A 22,406-nucleotide genomic window follows, 5' to 3' on the forward strand; every position below is an offset into this window, starting at 1 on the left:
TGATACTAAGTACAAGAAGAGCTGAATAAAATTCAGTAATTTTTCTAAAATTATTTACATTCTGGAAAGATATTGGAGAAATTGCTTTAGTTATATCACTGGTAACGTTTTGTAAGGAAATGAAGCATGGATTTCCCTTTCTGAATAACAGCCCCTAGAGGAGAGAAGCCTCTAGAGGAAAGGAAATACCTTGATTTCAGAGAATCAAAAGTTCGGCAAGGAGTCTTAGAACAACTTGGCTGCAGTGATCTAACCACCGCGTGCCATGTGCAAAAGACCGTGCCTTTTCCCTGGAATGTACCTTATCTATACATTTCGCTTATTATCATCTCTTGTAGGGCGTTTAGGCACTTGACAAGTGAGAGGAATCTTGAGCTCAGGACGCCTATCTCTCATCACGGTCAAAGGCCATAGACTAGGGAAGAAAATGAAATATTAAAGAGCGCAAAGTCTCCCCCTTTTCTCATATTGTGTAATGACTGCCTTGCGTCATAAAGGAACTTTTCCTATCAATATTAGCCATGGCAGAGCAATACTGAAATTAAGGGACGGTGACACAGAAAGCCAAGTCTGTTGCAGGACAGTGGCAGAAGTGCTGTGCGATTAGTTGCCTGTCACCCACAAACCAAGTCGGCCTGCTTTCTGGTGTGTTCACAGGCTCACTGCGTGGACTGAATGTCAGTCCCTAGGAGCGAGTTAGCCACCTGCAACCCTGATTTTCGTGCGATCACGCGCGCGGATTCCTCTGTGCGCTGGGCATGGGAGAACTCAACACCAAGCGCACGAGCTGGGCTAACGAAGGGCTGAACTGCTTACTTCTGAAGTCACTGGAGTGTTTCTCCTGGAAGCTGGGCGAAACCATCTCTTAACTCCTGCGTTTTGGAATGAAGTGTAAATGGAATTGGAGTTTCCCTTTCCTCGATTGAACCCGAGTGCAGGGTGGCGCGGGGTTGTGGGGAGGCACGCTCTAAAGTGCCGCTTTGTGTTCCCACATCGAGACACGAGTGGGGCGCGGAGGGGAGGCCTTCGTCGCCTAGGCCACTTGGAGAGTTCTACGTGAAAACTGCATTCTCAGGCCAGACTGCTAGGCGATAAGCGGAGGCACCACACTGCCCCCTTCTAAGGCTCCATCCCCATTCACCCGCCAACCCTCAAGGGCCTCAGGTAGCTAGAAGGCCGGCCAGGGAGTCTCCACCTCCTCACGGGCGGCAGCCATTCGGCGCGCTCGGAAGCCGAGGGGCTGAAGCACATTGGCTGGAGGACGCTGCCAGTCTTGGGAGGGGGTGTGGCGGGGGTGGGGTCTCGGGCCGCCGCGGGTAGGGGCTGCTCACTGCTTGCTGGGTGGTGGGTGAGTTTGAGCGTGAGCGTGAGCCCAGCTACTGTGGACTTGCGAACAGTTCTGAGCAGGCGATAGTGCGCCTGAGAGAACGAGAGGGAAGGGGCGAGTGCGAGGGGACCTAGAGGAGACAGGGCGAGAAAGCGAGGGCCCGAGGACCTACGATTTGAGACTGAATGACCATGGCTGTCTCCGCACCTCCGGTGATCTCTGCAACTTCCAGTGGCGCTGGCGTCCCGGGGGGCCTATTTCGGGCCGAATCCATGTATTCGACTCCCGGAGAGCCTCCTCGTCTCACCCCCAATATGATCAACAGTTTCATGGCCAGTAACCACAGCGGCAGTGCCGGGGGTGGCGGGGTCGGTGGTGGCAGCGGAGGCAGCGGCAACACCAACACCAACGAGTGCAGGATGGTCGACATGCACGGGGTGAAGGTGGCTTCGTTTCTGATGGACGGCCAGGAACTAATTTGCCTGCCGCAAGTCTTTGATCTCTTCCTCAAGCACCTGGTGGGCGGGCTGCACACAGTGTACACCAAGCTGAAGAGACTGGACATATCCCCCGTGGTGTGTACTGTCGAGCAGGTCCGGATCCTCCGCGGGCTGGGGGCCATCCAGCCCGGGGTGAACCGCTGTAAACTCATCACCAGGAAAGACTTCGAAACTTTGTTCACCGATTGCACCAATGCCAGGTGAGATACTCGTTTCTCGGCTAGCTCTTCCCCTGTTGCCTTTTTTGCATGTCTTATCACCCTCATCCAACTTTGTCTGTAGAGAATGAGTCTTAACTAGCTTGCCTCTACCCTTCATGCTGTAAGTCTTTAGGAAGAGAGGACTAGAAGGGCTCATTAATTAATTGCCCGTCCCTTCTAGTCTGTGCTCAGTGGCAGGGCTTGGGTCTAAGAAAGTCCCGCACAAACTTTAGTTAGCTAGCTGTCCTCTACTGAAACTTTCCAGCCTTTCGCCCATATCTTGCATGGCTTTTTGGCTGCTTGTGGTTATTTGTTAATTTCTCTATTTGGTTTTCTTTCCTGCTCTTTTGTGGCCATACGGGTCGGAGAGGTTTTATCCTGAACAGGAGCACCACCAAGGGCTTTCTGGGGTAGAGGGCTGGCTGAGCTGTACACTGGGCTTCTAAGCTGGCAATCCAGAACACAGTATTTGGGGGATGGAGAGGGTCGGAAGTCAAGAATCCATCCCAGAGGGTGATTAGTTTCCCATCCTGTGTGTTTGTTGTGAGAGTGCTGGGGGTGTGTAGTGGTGGTGATGGTGTGTGTGTGAGATGAGAGAAGAGAGAGAGAGAGAGAGAGCGAGAGAGAGAGAGAGAGAGAGAGAGAGAGAGAGAGAACGTGTGCTCATGCCAGCTACGCAAAGCTCCCCATACACGATACAGGAAAGTAGATGGATCCTATTTAAAACAAAACAAAACAAAACAAACAAACAAAAGACGTGTCACTTTCCTGGGATCGTCCCTTTTGAGTCATTTGTAAAGGGCAATGTGGGGCATGAAACGCTGGGGCTAGGACCGGGTTGTGGGGTTGGGTAGAAGTTGGTAGGTTTTCTAGAGAGGATGCTTTCAGCTCTTCCCCCAGGCAAATAGTTGGGAGGATCGCATTCCCCCAAAGAGAGGATTCCTTAAATGATGATGGCAGATTTTCTGGTTGTAAGTGTACCTCCTTCATACCACAGCTTTAGAAGTACATTGTAGAACAAATGTTTATTTGCGTATGTGCAGAATAAGCAAACTGTATTCAATGTTTGAGTTACAAAAAAGAAAGGAAAGTAAACTATATTCAAGATTATTTGACTTTTTTAAAGACCCATGATTCAGTCACTTTAGTGTTTATTCCATCTCCAGTCAGCTAATATTTGTTGGGAAAGCACATATTTGGCAGGTGTGATTAACATACAAACCAAGAAATCATCATCACCAGGTAAAGGGAGCAATGGGTTTTGTTGTAAAACAGCACCACTGTTGATCATTTTGCAGAAAACTTCTGCAGAGGTAGACTTTCTCACAACGCAACTTTAAATAATAAGATCTCTGGGTTTATGAACTAAAACTAGTTCAATTGTCACATCTGTTGTAAAATCCAGATCGCTCTGTATAATTGAAGCATACTGACACCTTGCAGACAAACTGTTGCTGACTTCTCCAGTAAGACAATGCTGCGGAACTTACAAGGGAACCTTTTGTTTTTCCTTTTCTTTTCCTTTGAGCAGTGAGTGTTCTCCTGTCTAGCAAATAAATGGAAACCTGTTCATATGAGAACTTCCTGATTCATATCTGGGGCTTCCAAACCTGGTTTATGAGATCGGATTTTCTTAAGGAAGATAGGAGTCCTTAAAACACAAAGGATAACTGCTCCCTCAATAAAATAAGTAATTACAGGTTGTAAGAGTGGAGAGGAAATTTTATTTTGACCACAAAGCATTTTACTAATACACAAATTCAGAGGGTTATGAGGAACTTCATACAAGGGCCTTATAATTCATTTTTTGCCCTTCAAAGAGACTAGCATTTAAACAATTGCAGATACGAAAACCCATCTTCTTGTCTCTCTCTCCCTATCTCTCTTTACCCCTCCCCCACTCTCCTCTCTCCTTTCCCTCTTCTCTCTCTCACAAACACCCATATCTAAAGTGGAACAATCATTACAGATAGAAAATTCTTCTTTTCTTAATAATTAATTTTCACATCCTTGAGCAAAATCTACACTTTTCATTTAAAAAAAAAGACAGATTAGTATTTCAATGTGACTTTGACGCTTTCTTCTGTAAATAGAAACTTTTCTTTAATTAATTTTTATTAAAGCTACTTACTGAAGGGAAAGGTGATAAATTACTCTGTATCCAGTGGCAGGTGTTCTTATACTATTTGGGGGCCTTGTGTTTTAAGGTTATTATTTTAATTCAGTTAAGTTTTAGTTACTCCTTACAATTCTAACTTTTTTGGCTTAAATTCCTTTTGTGTATATGCATAAAGGTGATAGAGAAATATTAAAAATGTAAGAAGAAATATATCTGAGGTATGATGCATGTGCCTCATTGCATTTTTTCTTTATTTATTACATGAATTTTATATAATTGTTATGTGTTGTAATGTGTAGTTGTAAAAATTTATGAAATATATTCTAAAAATATAATCATGAATGAAGATGAGGAACACTAGAAATGCAGCCGTATTGCAGTTTCTAGATAGTTATATAAAAACACAAATTCTTGAAAAATCTAATTAATGGTAAAGTAGCATTACCAAATTTTATTGATGCAAAAGTCTCTCATAATCATGTTGTTAAAAACTGCAAAATATGATAATGCTTATATTGGGTGCTTTATGACTTTAGTTAACATTATTTACAGAAATGCGCACCTTAAATCATTCCCAACATCTGAGTGAGTGAATGAAATTGTGAAATTAATATTTACATCAACATTATTTCTAAGACTTTCCTATTCAACGAAAAGAAAAGAAAGGTGAGGGATGTAAACAAATATGGCCCAAGAAAAACAAAATAAAGTAGATGAGACATGAAGCCAGTGAAGAGAGATGTAGCATATGAGCAGAATGATGCCAAGAGAGTGAGTGAAAGATGGATCAGAAAAGCTTAGAGAGATGCCCAAAGAAGATGAGCAATGTGATGTACTAATGGAGACTTGGCTAAAGAGGATTGCCATTCAGAGCTCATGACTTCTTAGCACTTCTAGGTAAAAGGTGGGGGAAAGTACAAGGAAAAAGTATAGGTCCAGTGAGTGGAAACTCTTCCATACTATTCTTATTTGAAAAAAGAAATTCATCTTCATCTCCTGATAGATGCATTTCCATGATGTATTTGAAAGCCTATTTGTAATGGTGTCATTTGAAGTTTGTTTTTTATACATAATAAACATTTCTTTCCTTTCTGTCAGATAACCGGGGAAGAGTACAAATCCTGACTTTTAGGATATTTTAATACAAAATACTTCCTACATTATTTCAAAACACTCAACAATGGACAACTTTCAATTTGGTAATTTTCAAGGACTTGAACTTATTGGCATTAAGTGACATTTTGATTTGGCTCAGGGCACATTTTATTACTGTCCACCGAAGAAAAATGAATGAGTGAAATACATACATGATTGTTTCTTTGGCAGTACTAAAAGTCACAAGAATTCTATCAGTGCCTTATAGTAACTATTTTGCTATTAGATAATTATCAACATATTCAAAGTTGTCCACCCGGAAAGAAGTTGGAAAATAATACCTGCCTCAGGCACTTGAAAATAATAAGACTAAAACTCTTGACTATTCATTGTTCTATTAAATAAGACAAGTTTTACATCATTACAATTCTAAAGGGCTATACAATGTTTTTCTTTGAAGCTCTTTAATTTTAGAAACTAATTGCACAGAGATTATTTTCAGGATTATTAGGAAAATGATGATGAAGAGACCCCAAACAAATGGGAAAAGGTGTTGTCTTGTCTTAGATCTTTGTTTTCCCAGATCAAGCATTGTGATTGTTTTTCATTGTGATTGTATAAGAGACCTTGGTGTTTTTAATATGAGAGAGAGAGCAGGCAGATTCAGAAAGCAAATGTCTAAAAATCTAACTCTTGTGCAATGGATTTTCCTTACCAAATTCTTCAAAGTTTACTGTAGTAGTAAAATATTAAATTAAACATTGATATTCAGTGAACAATCAGCCTACACATTTCAGTGTCATCTCTTTTTTATTATTTTATCTCCTTTTATAAAAGTACCATTGTCAGATTCCATGATCGGCATTTAATTTCATTTGAAGAACTGATTAAATGTTACTTGGTCATTTACATATAGTTAAATGGATGCTTAAAGTGACAAGAATGTTAGACTAAGAAAACATTTTAACTCATTTGGAGACGCGATTCAACTTATATTCAAATTAATAAAATTCAGTTATTTAAATTAAAGTTTTAACTGGTCTAATTGTGGTTTATTGTTATTTCGATTGTGTGAATGGAACATAAATGGGCTTCCATGGCAGAAAACTTTATGTGAATTATAAAGACTTTTACAACAATTTAAACTCCTTTCAAATACTAGAAATATGATTGTTGTAAGCACTTGATGACTTTGGTTTTGCACTTACTTGATAAATATAGTTCATAATCCACAAAGAATAACACCATTTACTTTGAAAAATTGTTGTTTTCATTCATAGTCAAGTTAAGCAAAATAAAAATTTAAAGAACTTATATTACTTACCTGGCCTAATATTTTGTATGACTTATAATTTCAGAAATAATAGAAAGGTTTTAGAAATTAATCTGAGCAATAAATACAGACATTTTATTTCATAGGGTAATGAGGGGAGGTCATATTGTCTACTAAAAAGCAGTCACATAGTCAACAATGCTGTGTTTTTTATTAGAAGTGATGTCAAGCTTATAATTAAAGCAATCTAGTCATGTGCCAGTGCACAGAACATCCACATGTACATCTATTTTAAATGTACACTTCTGAATAACCAACAATTTTTGTATTTATCTAAATACTTTAGCTGGATTTTATATTTGTCCCAAACACTCATTTATTAGGTAATGGATATTACATTAAAGAAATGATGCATGATATGATGGAGAATATCTTTGGATATTTATGTATGGTATTACACTCCATGTATAGTACATGAATGCCAATAAATAATTAGGAAGTGATAGTCTTCAGACATTAATGTTTTATAGGGTTTCACACAGAAAATTCCTGATACCTGTACATAAACATCAAGTCTGAATTATTTGATGCTTTCTTAAGTAACCTTTTTTGTCTTAATGAAATCCCTAGATGTTTTCAAAGTGCTTCTAGCAGGCAAATATAATTGTGAGAAACCCTAATCGTAATATATTATATTTCAGTTGGCAATCTAGATCTCCAGAGGCACTTTATCTGGTGCATTTAAAGATACAAATGATTTAGGTTTATCCACTCTATATATTTCAAATATGTATTAAAACTACCCTAATTGACCAAAACTGTAAAGACTCTGTTTTTGAAGAAAGGACATCCAACCTTTCCCCAAAAGAAAAACAATTCGGTATTAATGATATTCTTGTTGCATATTCAAAAGGTCTTTGGTAGCATTTTTTTCCCTTCCTTTTCTTCCCTTTCACCATCTCAACCTGCAAAACTCTTCACTGTCACTTCAGATCACACAATTCTAAAAAGATAAAACAACATTTAAACACATTTGCTTTGGAAGGGAAATTGAGCATTTGCACCCAATAAGCCTGATTGTGGAACTGCATGCAAATTGTGTTTTGATTTATCTCTTTTACACTTTTTTTCCATTTGAATTGATCTTGCATTAATTTCACCAAGCGGCTCTGTGAGGCTGCAGATGTTGCCCTGTGTTTAATAAATCAATGAGACAGATCTGAATGAATCACTTCAGATGGATTCTCTGCTCGGTTTGATGTCTAGATGTTATTCTTAGCTTGTTATCATGACAGATGCATTAATGTTCCCATACACTGCCAGCAATGTCAAAGAGATTGAAGCTTTTAAAGTGGCGGCATCCCTTTTTCCATTTTCTGCTAAAACAACTAAATTAATTTTTTTTATTTAGAAATCAGAGAAAAATATCAAACCCATTATAAGTTTATTCATGGGAAAGATTCTGAATTTTCATGCTATATTAACTATTCCAAAATGGTGGAAATCAATATAGTAAAACCTAAATATAGTGTAGTTGCTTCATAGTGCCTACACATTAATATTTAATCATAGTAAGAAAAACGAGAATAAGTAATATATGATTGGGACACATTGAAACTGTCATATAAATAGAATAATGCTGTATCCAAATTGATTACAGAAGGGTGTTAGTTTTTAAATCCTTACTAATAAGCTTCTTGTTGGCTTTAATGCAGCTGCAATATACTCTTACTAAGGGATTTAGAACTCCTTTAGGATTTAGTATTTCTTTTAAGTAAGAAAGGGACAACCTGTCCATTGTGTATTCATCATTTTCTCACTTCGTAATGCTGAAAATCTTGGAAAAGTTTATTTCACTTTAGTATATTTCAGTTATATATATTCTGGGTAATTCTTTGTAAATCATAAATAATTTAGTAACGATGAATGCTACTTTTACAATTTAATTTCTTAGACTATAGAAAAACATATACATCCCAAGTGGAACTTTGTGATAACTCTAGTGAAATGTATTGCCTGCATTAAATATCATACTTTATTACATTTCACTCAGGGTTTCAGTACCTTGGTTTTAGAACCGAAACAATTCTGTCAGTTGTTGTGAAATATTTTGAATGTAATGTTGTAGGTATTATAACTTTTTAGTTAAACTCTCATATTTGAAATCACAAATTTTAAAAAGGAGATTCAATTTTTATCTTGTTAAACTTTCTAAGGGATATATATATATTTATACCAGCTTTTAGAAGTTGTTCCTTTTTGCAGGCCTTTACAGTATTCTTTCATCATAATTTTATTGTTACCTTTATTAGAATAGGAAAACAGGAAACACTGTTAATGGATACTGTTGAGGTCTCAAATTCTTCAGGACTTTTTTTTTTATATCTAGTGTTAAACTAATCTGGGAAGCTTAGGGTACATGCCATGATCTACAGTATAGTTTAAAGGGAAGTTTATAATGAAGTTCAATCAAGTTATGAAAGAGTTAATTTTTTTTGCCACATTTTGTTTAACACATGGGATATTTTGCCACGACCGTCTTTACAGCTAAATTTATATATTAGAATTGGTGAAATTTATATTAAGAATGTGAATGTAAGATGTAATACACATTGTTTTATGCAAAATTGAATTTTACATAGCTAAAGAGCAAATCAATATATTTATCGCTACCTATAATGGTATCCTTAAAAGAAAACTGCATTTGTTATATAAATCAAAACATCAGATTTGTAATAATAATTTTTAAGGGGAAATTTTTAACTTCCAATGTTCTAATATTATGAATAAGCAAGGATGAATAAATAAAACAAGTCTACTACTATAAAACAATACTCAGTTATTTAGATTTATACTACTAGATATCAGCACTAACCTTGGTAACAGTTGACTTTTGATCATCTTTCAAACAGTAAATGCATGTTTATCCAAAATGAGTTGGTAAGAAAGAGGTTTTCCTCCCTCTATCTGTAGCCTGTGAACAGAAACACAAATACTTAAGTTTAATGATTAACTATTTTCCTGGATAATATCAAGACCCATCCAATTGCAATATGAATTTGAATGAATTATTCTCCCCACCCATTTAAAGGAATAACTTAGTTTTTCAAGTGTAATTAATTTTGAAAAGTAAAATTAACTTTCATCTAGGAATCGTGATGTTGAAACTACTCATATGTTTGTACTATTTTGACCCAAACAATTAGTTTACTAGAGCAAATTGTGGTGAAAACTTTGTAATTACACTACTGGAAACATATATAGTACAGGAAAAATTTTTTGAAAATGAACTATGATATTTTTTATTGCTATATAACCTTTTCATTTTTAAACAAGTTGACTCTTTAATAGTGTGTAATGTAATATGTATATTAAGGTATAAAACATTCAATTGCAGTTGTGTCCAATGATCATGTCAGGTTGCTGGCAACTGCTAGCTGGTAACAGCATTTAGGCTACATTTAGTCTATTTTCTATTTATGTGATGGGTTAAAAAGAAAAAAGTAATATTGATCTGTCTCCGGATTAAAGGTTGAAATGGGCAACAGCCTGAACACAAAAGGCTTTTTTTATGATTTCTCAGCTTGCCATTGATCTCCTAGTTTTATTGCATTCATTATTTATTAAAAGAATTTGCAAGCTAAACATAACGTTAAGCTAGTTTGCACACAGGGACCGCACTTAGGAAATTGAATGGAAATTGCATTAGAGATGAACATCTGTGCTATTTTTCCACTCATGTGTTTATGGGTTTGTATAAAAGGTGTATTGGATTAACAGTTATAACCATTATAGCTTACAGCAATATGCTAGATTCTGAGCTTTCAGTTATTTGGAAGAAGTCTGTCTTTCACTTGTTTGTCTACAAAGTATTATAATATCATTAAAAGAAATATTTATATAAAATTATTTTGACTATTATAGTTGTTAATTCATTATATACATTATGTGTTGATTTTGGGATACCCTGCTGAATTGAAGTAAAAAAAAAGTAAAAAAAAAAAACTATACTTAGTTATCATAGAAGATTATACGGTCTCCTAATGGCTTTGTTACCGGGGTACATAGGTGCAATTTACACAGTATCTATTTTAAGAATGTTGAATTTAATGCCATATTAAGGTATACCAAATCCACAGAAATGATATAAGAATTTTAATGTGACCATTCATAAAATGTTATTAGATATGTATGTTAGGCCTTGATCCTTCTGAAAGGCAAATGCACATACAGACACCGAAGACCTGCTCTGTATAATACTGTGGGCAGTAGGGTGGGATATTTTATGATATGGTTCCACTCTTGAATTCAATCCAAAAAGGTTTAATTACAAAAACTCAAAAGGACCTCACCTAAACAGTTCTCCAAAGGACATAAGTTAGACCCCAATGAGGGCCTTTTTTGCAGTATTGTCTTTAATCTGTAGACATTTGGAACACTCATTATATCCACTTAACTATTAAAATTTAAATAAAATAAAAAAATCTCTTTACAATCATTTTGATCTCTCATAAGTAGATTTATCAATTTGTGTGTGTGTGTGTGTGTGTGTGTGTTTGTAGAGTGCGAATAATGTGACACCAGGCAATGTTCTAGGTGCTATGAATAGAGTGAACAAAACAGTCTCTTCTCCCATGCAAATTACATTCTAGAACCATTGTCTTTACCTTATTGTATATAATCCATATCTTTCCTATAATATTTGTTAAATTGTGAAATCTTTGAGATGACAACTTTTGGTATATTTATTGTTGAATAATACTTAAATTTCCTTTCTCATATCTGCTTCATGTGTTATATCAGTAAACACTGGATTATTTTTGTCTTTAGAATTATACCAGCAAGGTTCAAATAAAAATAGTCAGTTATTTCCCTGGCTGGTGTGGCTCAGTTGGTTGGGCATCATCCCATGCACTGAAAGGTTGCCTGTTCAATTCCAAGTCAGGGCACATGCCCAGGTTGTGGGCTCCGTTCCTGGTAGGGAATGTGCAAGAGGCAAGGGATCAGTGTTTCTAAGTTTTTCTCTCACATCAATGTTTCTCTCTTTCTCTCCCTCTCCTTTCCTCTCTCTCTCAAAATCAATTATAAATCCTCTAAAATGAAAGTTATTGAGCTATAAAAGAAAATATTTCAGTTTTACAAATGTAGAGAATTACTCATGTTATAAATAAAATGCACATCGAGAGAATATTGAAATGAGACAGGTATTTCCACTTAAGAATAGCTGTAGTTAATTGATTTCAGTGTCTTTTCTGTGACATATTTGTGGCAAGGGATATGAGTCCTTAAAATTGGTAAAATTAGTCATTCTATGATACACAGTAAAGTGTGCAACTCTGGATTAAAAAAAAAACATGTTTTTTTTTGTTTCATAAAAAATTTGCTTTCATTTGTGTTAGAGTTTTTTTTAATTTATTAATTTATTTTTGTTACAGATGTTTCTCCTTTTTCCCCCATTGACACCTGTGTTAGAGTTTTAAATAGATCCTCAAGCTTAGAGTTTGATTTGCTTTGCATGTAGTCCTGTACAGTATTATATGGCAAAAATGAAAACAGAGATGAGAGCCATTTGTTTTTATTTGTTCAGAATACATTGACCCTTACATGTATTATATTTAAACATAAATGACTTTGGAAAACAAAATTATTTACAGACATGCATAATTAAACATTTAATGTTAATGTTAAGCTTGCTGCTTTGAAAATAGCCTGTGATCTGTTAAGCTTCTAAATTTATTTTCTAAAAAAGATTTATGAGTACCCTCTAGGTTTTTATTTGAGGAAGACAAAAGGGGAGTTCATTCAGAGAAAAAAATTTACTGCATAGTACATTGCATACATAGTACACAAGTTTCAAATCTCATTTTATAATCTAATTAGAATGATCAGTTTGAAATATATATATTTATGGACACACATGCATTTGTCACTTCATTTCAACAAATATTTAATAAGTACCTGTTATAAGCCTGTGCAAAGCTACTTATCAAGAGGAAAGTATTGATCTTAATAACTATCCAAATTCTTATTTTCTCATCTACAGATTAACTACGTATTTGTTAACATGATTAACTCTCAGCTAACCTACATTAATGCAAGAAACAGCAAGTGATGGATACAATTCAAAATCGTGGAAAATTAAAATACCATTAATTAGGCTTTGCAGTGCATTATAAAATGTTTATGGCATACTTACCTGTCTAAATATATTTTGCTTATTCTAGTATGAAATTGTGTTTGCATTTTATGACTATTCACTGGTGGGAAAGAGAGATAGCCCAGAAATATGCTAAGGTTCAATTAAGTCTGAAATTCTATGCTTCATATTGAAAATATTTGAAGTGAACATAGCATAAGCAGGCATAAAGCTTATACAACATAGCTAATAGCAGTGTACTGGATGATGTTAGTGATTGACCAAACTGGGATTTTGCTTGAATTTATTTTTATGTTGCCTATGGAAAGATTTATGTACTTAATGGATATAGTACTTATTACGGCTGTTAGAGAATCAAAACCTGGCAAATTGCATGAGGCCGGTTGTTGACTTCATCACACTTGCCTGTGCTTAGGACTCCTAAATAACCATCTTCCATAAATTAAACATTTGTTGATACCAGAGGAATTGTGGCTTTTGGGTTAAAACACATTAATGAGTATAGCACTAAATCAGATTTTTGTGATTTCTACTCTATAATGGTAATAATTCATGGATTTTCAACTTGCAATTTGAAAAATGCAATATAATATTCTTGATGCTGATCATGTCCTGAAAGAGTTGTCATTTTGATGATGGAAACATTGTAACCTCTGAAATGGGTAGTAACTGCTCCAGAGTTTAATTGATTCAAGTACATTTGGTATAGCCACTTTCTTATATTTGCATTTGTCTTGGATTGGTCCTTGTCATACCAGAAGACTGATAGGTTTTTGCTATTTTAAGGGCATGTTCTTTTGCATGTGGTTGTATGATGTTTACACAATCTCCATTCTGCCAGAGTCTAAAGCTTTTCTTATTCTTTGCAGTTTAATCTCATTGAATTGAATTCTGTTTTTCTGTGTATTGTTTCTTTTTCCAAAAGTATTCTCAGTTTCTAAATGTAAATAAAATGCAAGAAATACCCCTTTTAAGATCTTTTTCTGTATTAGTGGGGAAAATGTAAAAGTCTTTTTTCCAATACAGATTCATGTTCCATCAAAGAGAGGGCAGTGGAGTTCAATAATTTACTTTCCTGTCCAATTAGAAGGCTCTTTTTAAAAAAATTATTTTTTTAATTGTTGACAGTATTTGGATTTTAAAGACAAGAGGACTATGATTTGGGTCACATTAGCATTGATGTAATTCCAGTTGGTCGTGGATAAAAGACTAAAGCTAAATAAGGGTGGAGAAAACTTGAGATAATATTTCTTGTGGAAATATTGAATGACCAGAAACTAGCTGATAGGTGAGAGGTAGGCAGTATCCTGGGCGCTAATGAAGGGCTTTCCACCGAACTCCTAAATGAATTATTCTTTTAATTGCATTCATTTTATTTTAGTGGTTAGTTTAAGCAGATTCATTAACAGGATCAGAAAGCATAAAAATATTAGCTGTAAACAAAAATAAAAACACTAAAGGCAAAAGGTGTAAATGTTATTTCATTTGAGATGGGCTGGTAGCACTTGAAACCATAACAGCACATTTGAATATGTGTTGTCAGTAAAAGAAATTCCTTTATTACAGCAGTAAATGTTAACTTTAAATTTTAAAAATATTTTATATGGTGTCCATTTACATTTCTTCCGTAAGTTTCCTTACCATTACTGGTCTGTTAGTCTGGTTCTAGCACATTTTTGAAACACATGTTGAGTATGAATTTTTTTTTTAAATGGTTACATTTTGCCTTTGGGTATGTGTGTGAAGTTTTTATTGTATTCAGTAGTAACTAAGTTTGCATTTTATGGAGTAATTTGAACCACTGCCTTCCAGATTATTTAACGAACATTAAAATTGGAATTAAAGAACATCAAAGTGGCATTTTTGTCATTTTTGTATTTAATAAGTACAATAAAGTTTAAATGTTTCCTTCATGCCTTCTACCTGAAAATATATCTGGAAGTTTAAAATTACTACCTAGGTTTAATAGTAAAAATTTTACATGTATGTACTGGTTTATATTTATATAGTGCTTCCACATGTATCAGCTGGTTTAATCTGATATTTAGCATGTTTTTATTTTTAAAAATAGTATGTTTAGATTATGTTGTAAAATTTCTAAATTTTTATAAACAGATGGCTGATCACTTTACAACATGATTCTTCTGGGGATCACTTAATCTCATTTAGATTTTTTTTCACTCAGTGCTAAAGGAGTACCATCCATAATTATAATGAAACTTACAATGCTTCTAGAGAATAATAGTACCTTATGTTCATGCAGAAGTTCACAGGCTGCAAAGCTTGTTCATACACTATCTCATAGCAACCCTAGGAGGCAAGTCATGTGATCAGGAATTTTAAGTGAGAGAATTGAAAGGTAGGCAAGTAAAATGAATTACACCAGGCCATGCAATCTAAGCTTGAATCTAAGCCTTCTGTTGTACCTTCTTGGATACACTATGCTCTCTATACTGTCTCTGAAGTAGTCTTGATAGCCAGATGAGCAAACAAATTTAGTTAGGTGGTGGATTGTTCCAGGTATTCAGGAAAGTATTGAAAACCCAGTGGTGGGAAATCGAGATAAACAAACTAGTAGGAGAGATTAGTGCTACACAGCTTCCCTAGAATGTCTTCAGGGTACATGTCTGGATAGGAAGTATTGTTTTTTAATGATGAAGTTTTCAGAAATATACTAACTAAATTCCCCTGGTAGAGACTCAGTTCCATAATGCATGTACAGAAAGGTTTGAGGAACCAACAAAAACTGAGCATTTTGAATGAAAAAGTGAAATAAATAATAACTCAAGAAAGTATGTAGAGATGGCAGTAGTTCATCAAAGGATAATATTGAAAGAATTTATAAAACTGGGACCTAGTTATTAAAAACTATGAATTGTCTCATGTCCAAAATACTATGCTAGGAACTTTAGCACCTTCAGAGAGCTTTAGATCTAATTACCAGTCATTCATTTATTCATCAAATAGTTATTAGATGTCTACTCTGTGTCAGGCACTCTTCTAGATGCTTGGGACACATCTGTGAAAAATAAACAAAAATACCTGCTCTTGAAAGGGGGGTTATATTCTAGAGTATGGTAGTATGGATGGAAGAAGACAATACACAATATATATATAATAAAGATATCAATTATATTGTACGTTAGACGGTGGTAAGTGCTATGGGGAAAAAATTGAGTAAGTAGCTCAAGGTAAAAATAATGGGGAACTGGCGTCGGTTGCCACTTTAGCTAGAACTGGTATTACAGACCTTATTGGGGATGTGAGCTTTGTTCACAGATTTGAAAGGGAGGAGAGTTAGCCAGGCCAGATCTGGGGAAAGTGTCTCAGGCAGAGGAAATAATTTGACTGAAATCCCCAAAGCAGGAACATGCCTGGTAGGTTTGTGCAACAGTAAGAAAGTTAGTGTGCCTGGGATGGAGTGAGTGAGGGGAAGAGTGATAGTAATGAGATCATAATGTTAATATTGGGGGGGTTATAAAGGGTCATTCTGAGGATTTTGATTTTTACTCTGAATGAAATGGGAAGTCACTGCAGAGTTTTTAACAAAGCTGTAACAGGATTTCACTTAGGGGTTTCTTAAATTGATTTTAAAGAGAGAAGAATGGGGAGAGAGAGAGAGAGATTGGCTGTTCCTGTATGTGTCCTGACTAGGGAGCGAACCCAAGACCTTCCAGTGCAGGAGATGACACTCCAATCAACTGAGCCACACAGGCCAGGGCTTGACTTAGGTTTTTTTTTTTTTTTTTTTATCCTCACCTGAGGACATTTTTTGTTTTTTGTTCAGATAGAGTTGGAGGGAGAGAGAGAGAGAGACATCGACGTGAAAGGGACACATTGAGTAGCTGCCACCCACATGACCCAACCAGGGCCGGGGACAAACTGCAACCGAGGTGCATGCCCTTAGCGGGAACCAAACCCAGGTCTCTCTGGACCGCAGGCCAATGCTCTAACCGCTGAGCAAAACTGGCTAGGGCTTGACTTAGGTTTTTAAAGGATCACTCTGGCTGCTAGGATTAGGATAGCCTTCAAGTGGGGCAAGGATAGAAGCAGTTAGGATGCTATTTCAGTAAACTGGGAGAGAGATGGTAGTAGCTTAGACCACAGTGGAAGAGTAGAGGTGGTAAGAACTGGTCAGATTCTGGATAGGTTTTGAAGATAAAACCAATGAACTTCCTGGTGGATTAGACACTGAGTGTGAGAGAAGGAAAAGAGTAAGGGACAACGCCAAGATTTTTGTATGAGTAACTACAAGGAGGAATTTTCCATTATTTGAGAAGGGGAAGGATGTATGTGGAACAGGTTTGGGGAGAAAGTTTAGGAGTTCTGTTTTATATGTTTTAGTTTTTAGGTATCTTTTAGTCTTGTTAGCAGAAATGTAGAGGAGTCATTGGATATACAAGTCAGGTGTTCGAGAGGGACATCTGGAAACGAGATAGAAATTTAGGACAGGCATGATTGCCAATATTCAAAAAGGAGAGCTTTAAGGACTGAATCATTGTTCACACCAACATGAAGGGAATAAGGAGAAAAGGAGAAATTGGCAAAATCTTCAGAAGGAGTGTCCAATGATATAGGAGGAAAACCAAGAGAGAATGGTGTCCTGAAAGCTAAGCAAAGTATATGTATCAAAAAGGAGGGAGTGATCAATCATATCAAATATTGCTAGTAAGCCCAAGAAACATGACGAGTGAGAATTAGCCATTGGATGTGGCGATTGAAGTCACTGGTGACCTTGATGAGAGTAGTTTTGGTGGAAGAGTAGGAATGAAAATTTGAGTGGCCTGTGTTTAAGAAAGGAAAGTAAGTGGAGACAGTATATAGACAACACTTTCCAGGGACTTCTGCAAAGATAGCAAGTGACAAGGAGGGAGGGAGTCATTTGCGAGAAGGTGGAGATGGATTATGAGGTTATTATACTTTACTGAGATGAAAGAGATAACAGCATGTGCTGTTAGAAATAATCCAGTAAGCCCTGGCCGGTTTGGCTCAGCGGTTAGAGCATTGGCCTGCAGTCTGGAGAGATCTGGGCTCGGTTCCCGCTAAGGCCATGCACCTTGGTTGCAGTTTGTCCCCGGCCCTGGTTGGTCATGTGGGTGGCAGCCACTTGATGTGTCCCTTTCACATCAATGTTTCTCTCTCTCTCTCTCTCTCCCTCCCACTCTATCTGAACAAAAAATGGAAAAATGTCCTCAGGTGAGGATAAGAAAAAAAGAAATAATCCAGTAAATTTTCTTTTCAAAATTGATGTTGTAGGAAAGAGAGAGAAATGTTGCTGATGAGATGTTCTTGAATAGGAGAGCATGGATAGGATCCAGTGCAACAAGTAGAGGCATCAGGTAGGAGTGATGTTAATAGATGGGAAGCCTGAGTATGAGGGTGAAGATTCTGGTTGATCTGGTATCAGGACTCCATGGAAGTCCTCTTCAACTGTCAATTTTTCAGCAAAGTGGGAAACAAGTCACTAGATGGGAGTGAGGATTAGAAAAGAGGTGTTGGAGGTTTGAGGAGAAATAGAAAGTGTAAAATTACCACCTACATGAGTAGAAGAGTAAACTATTTTTAAAAGTATACTATGATTTCCAGATAATGTTAAATTCCCATTGAGGTTTATGATCATAAATTCAAAATGATCAGTGTGGTTGTGTATTTCAATTTCACCATATAGAACTGCATAGGTACTGGTGCAAAGTAGTCAATTAATTGGATTTCATGAGAATTGTGGTTTGGCTAAGTGATAGGAATATAACAAGGACATAGAAGCAAGAGAGTTGAGGGTTTATGCAAAAAGTGATTACAATGAATGACAATGTATTGTAAACTGGGAATGAAAATAAAGAAGATATCAAGGAAGTGAGAGACAGTGAAAAGATGATAATATCAATGACTTGAAGGTTCCAAGAAGGGGTCAAAGGATTGTTGGAGTTGGAGTACTAGAAAGAATGAACCAGAAGTAGCAGTGGTTAGAAGATGCACAAAATTAAGAGCATGGAAGAGTTGCAGTTATTGGTAATTACAAGGTAAGCCTAAAGGGTATGACCATGGGCATGAGTGGCTGAAGTCAAGAGGACAAGATCTTTGGAGGAGAGTAAATCAAGAAGCTAAAGACCAGGGTGTTGGTTATATTATCTACATGTACATTGTTTGTTGAAATTTCTAAGAATTAAGAGAGGAGTCTTAATGCATCGTATTTCAAATTTTATAGTACATATTGTGGTGTTGTCACAGTTTCCTTCTTTAAAAACTGTTTTTAACTTAATTTCTAGAAGTTTTAAATTAAACTTATTGGAATTAAGAACTCAGGGAACTCAACTTGACTAAAGGTATTGTTTAAAAAGTAATCCAGCCCTGGCCTGTTTGGTTCAGTGGTTAGAGAGTCGGGCTTGTGGACCAGAGAGACCCAGACTCAGTTCCTGCTAAGGTCACGTACTCTCAAAAAAAATAAATAAATAAATAAATAAACATATCCTTCAACTGAGTATTAAAAAACAAAACAAAAACTATTCAGAATAAACTTTAAAAAATCACAACCCCCCAAAACAAACAAACAAAAGTAATCCAGGGACTGCCCCTCTAGTTGCAAGATGGGATGCTGCCCAAATCATGACTTGCTTAATGAAGCCAATTAAATATTCAAATTTAAAAACAATTTATTATATTATGAAGGTTTGACTATTTACTATAACAATCCCTGTTTGGTCATGGGCATGCTGTGCTTCAATTAAGCTGTCTTGAAATATAAGGTGAAAAATAACATTTTCTAAATAACTGAAATAATGTTTGGTTTATTTACTCTATTATTAACATTATTTTATAATAGATGATGTACTTCAATTTATTATGAACTGATCTTATACCACGAACTTTATCAGTCTCAGGATGTGTATTTGTTGATCTTATTAGTACGTCATCTATCCATGAAGAATAAATTAAATTCCTATTTTTCTTTCAGCATATTGGTATTTTGAAGACAGAGTACTGCAAATGTGCTAGGTACAGGGCAAAACTAAGAACTAGTCTTGGTTTTTACCTGTAGATGGTTCATAATACATTCAAAGTGAGAGGAACCCAATCAATACATATTTTTAACACCTGCTTTACTGATTCTTATATTATTAACCTCACATGGCAGTTACTTAAAGCACTCCCGCTGTAGTCATCACTTCTAGCTACTCTTTGACAACTCTTGGGATTTCTGTGACCTTGGAGGTTTGGTGATGAAGAGATAGTTAAAGCTTTAGAGGTTCTCATGTAAAATCGTTGCAGAGCAAAGCTGAGAAGTTGGTGGCCTCAATCTCAAGTCCTTGCTGATTACCTAGGAAATGAAGGTGCCATCCTAGTAGAATAGTTGGGAAGAAGGATTTGGTCAGCATTTGCAAACTCCTGTTGTATTCAGTCACTTATTCTGACTGAGTTTTAATTTCTACAGCCGGAGAATAGTAAAGGAAGCCAGGTGTAGTAACATCTACTATTAAGACTGTTGTATAGCAGGGGAAGAAGTGAAGAAAGTTCCATTGTTAAAATTTGATGTTTGCTCCATTGGGTTGGTTTAAAAAATGTTGTTTTTCTTCTTTATATAGCACTGAAAAGAGATATGTGCATACACTAGACACTGGGTTATCTCAATCAGGTTAGGCTGTTCACTGTCCAAAGTGTTGTAGAAGGACTATTTTAGGCACTATGTCACCCTAGTATCTATTACACAGAAGCAAAATAAAGGAACAAGTGTTCATTCATCTTGCCTGATATTTCAAATTTGATGAGATTAGAACTTCAAGTGAAGTTTTTATTCAAGCATGAATCATTGGCAGGTTTGTTAAAACTGAATGAAAGTGCACTGATGTAATGTAAACTGCTAGGGAAACTGATATTAGAAAATGTTATAGTTAAGAATCCTTCCCAGGAAGAATTTACTCTACTCAAGGTCTTGTTGAAAATAGCCTTTTTTTTTTTTCTCAATATCTAGCTGAATAAAGTCTTACATCCACAATAAGGACTTCCCTCATCACTTGCAGTGATCCTTGATTCTTTGAACATTTATCTGCAGATAACTTTTCTTCTTCTTCTTCTCCTTCTTTTCCTTCTTCTCCTCCTCCTTCTTCTCTCTCCTCCTCCTTCTCCTCTTCCTCCTCTCCTTCTTCTTCCTCTCTTCCCTCTTCCTCTCCCATTTCCCTCCTCCACTTCCTCCATCTCCTTTTGCTCCTTTTCCCCTTCTTCTCCCTCCCCTCCTCCTCCTCGTCTCTTCCATTTTATTTTTCATAAAATGTTAAGTTTTAAACTGTATATGTTTTATCACACCCCAAACTTGCTTCTGAATTAATCAACTTCAGAAACAGTCTGATGTGTTATCACCAAAAGTGCTTAATATAGTATATGGATGTAAGTACTCAAAATGTTTTCAGTTTGTTGGTTTGACAGTATAACTATGATTTATTATAATTCAATGTATTTACTTTGGGACATGTTCATATTTTAAGGAAATGTAGTCCTATATGTAAGGGGTGTATTGTTCTGTTTTGATGGACAGCTCTTCTTGAACAACAGAAGCCTAGGGAATTACTATTCTGTTTCAGCTAGCCACATTTGCCCTGATTCCAAAACTATCTATATGTATGATCATCCAAGCCTCAGGTTTTTTCATCTAAAAATGGGACTAATATTAGTTACACAACTCATGGGATTATTAAAGAAGATTGAGATCATGTATATAATGCACTTAACATATAATAGGAGCTCAGTATGATTGCTCCTATCACTCCTGAAAGTGGTATCACACTAATATGTGTGAACATACATGTATGCATACATTCAAAACACCAGAGAACACATCTCAGAATAAAATGAGGCAGTTTTCAGAATTTTTTTATAACCAGTACTAAATTAACTAGTTGACTATGAGTGACACTGTATGCACCTCATTTTCTAGGAAATTCTTGTATGTTGATTTTCTAGGCTGATATGGCAGCTGGTAGGCCATTTATTACTAGTTCTATTTTGGTAGAAAATTCAGCCTTGTGTGTCATTTAGAGTTTGTGACACATGTGCCCTCCCAAGGCTTAATGAGTTGTCTGCAGATGGGCTGTTATTTATTACAGTCATGTAGAATAAAATTGATTGTCTTCTAAAATTAATTTTTCATTTGCCTCCAGCCTTGCTTTAATAGAGGACACACAGTTGCCTGTTTGCAGAAATACTGTTTAATCACATTAATATCTCAGCCCCCCAGGCTGAAGAAGATAATTGTACAAACGAACAGAAAAATCTGTATCTTTAACTTCTTTTTATGATTAAATTATGCAAATGACTTATCTCTTGCCCTTCCAAGCACTAATCATCTAATTAGGAATGATGTGTTAAAGGGATGGTTTTGCATCAGGAGAGAGACAAATGCAGGAAGCAGAAAATGGGAGCTGACAATGAAACCACTGAAGGTACAGTAATGTTTACAAGATGCATCTATGTATTTGCTGCAAAAAAAGATGGGGTGACTCATATAAACTATTCATAGACCTGACATGTGTCATGTTTTGGCAGGAAATATAATACCTTATCTCTGAGGATATATTCTTTATTTTCTTTATTTTGAGTTACATTAAAAATTTTTTTATTGAATTTATTGTGGTGACATTGGTTCACAAAAACCAAGCAGGTTTCAATTGTATAACTCAACAAAACATCATCTGCACACTGCATCCTGTGCCCATCACCCAAAGCAGTCTTTTTTTCTATCCCTAA

The 22,406-nt window shown here is 36.0% G+C and overlaps 1 protein-coding gene across 2 annotated transcripts in view; it reads left to right on the top strand.

Annotated features, from left to right (window-relative positions):
* The first annotated feature begins 1,352 nt into the window (after positions 1 to 1,352).
* The window catches only part of DACH2 (dachshund family transcription factor 2), a 563,669-nt gene continuing 542,615 nt past the window's right edge, over positions 1,353 to 22,406 (top strand). For both annotated transcript variants that reach the window (XM_036271613.1, XM_036271612.1), the window contains exon 1: positions 1,353 to 2,027. In XM_036271613.1, the coding sequence (XP_036127506.1) occupies positions 1,513 to 2,027 (515 nt within the window). In that variant the 5' untranslated portion in view covers positions 1,353 to 1,512. The remainder of the gene's footprint in view (positions 2,028 to 22,406) is intronic.

This window comes from Molossus molossus, unplaced genomic scaffold (assembly GCF_014108415.1).
Source record: "Molossus molossus isolate mMolMol1 unplaced genomic scaffold, mMolMol1.p scaffold_m16_p_2, whole genome shotgun sequence".
In the NCBI taxonomy this organism is placed as follows: domain Eukaryota; kingdom Metazoa; phylum Chordata; class Mammalia; order Chiroptera; family Molossidae; genus Molossus; species Molossus molossus.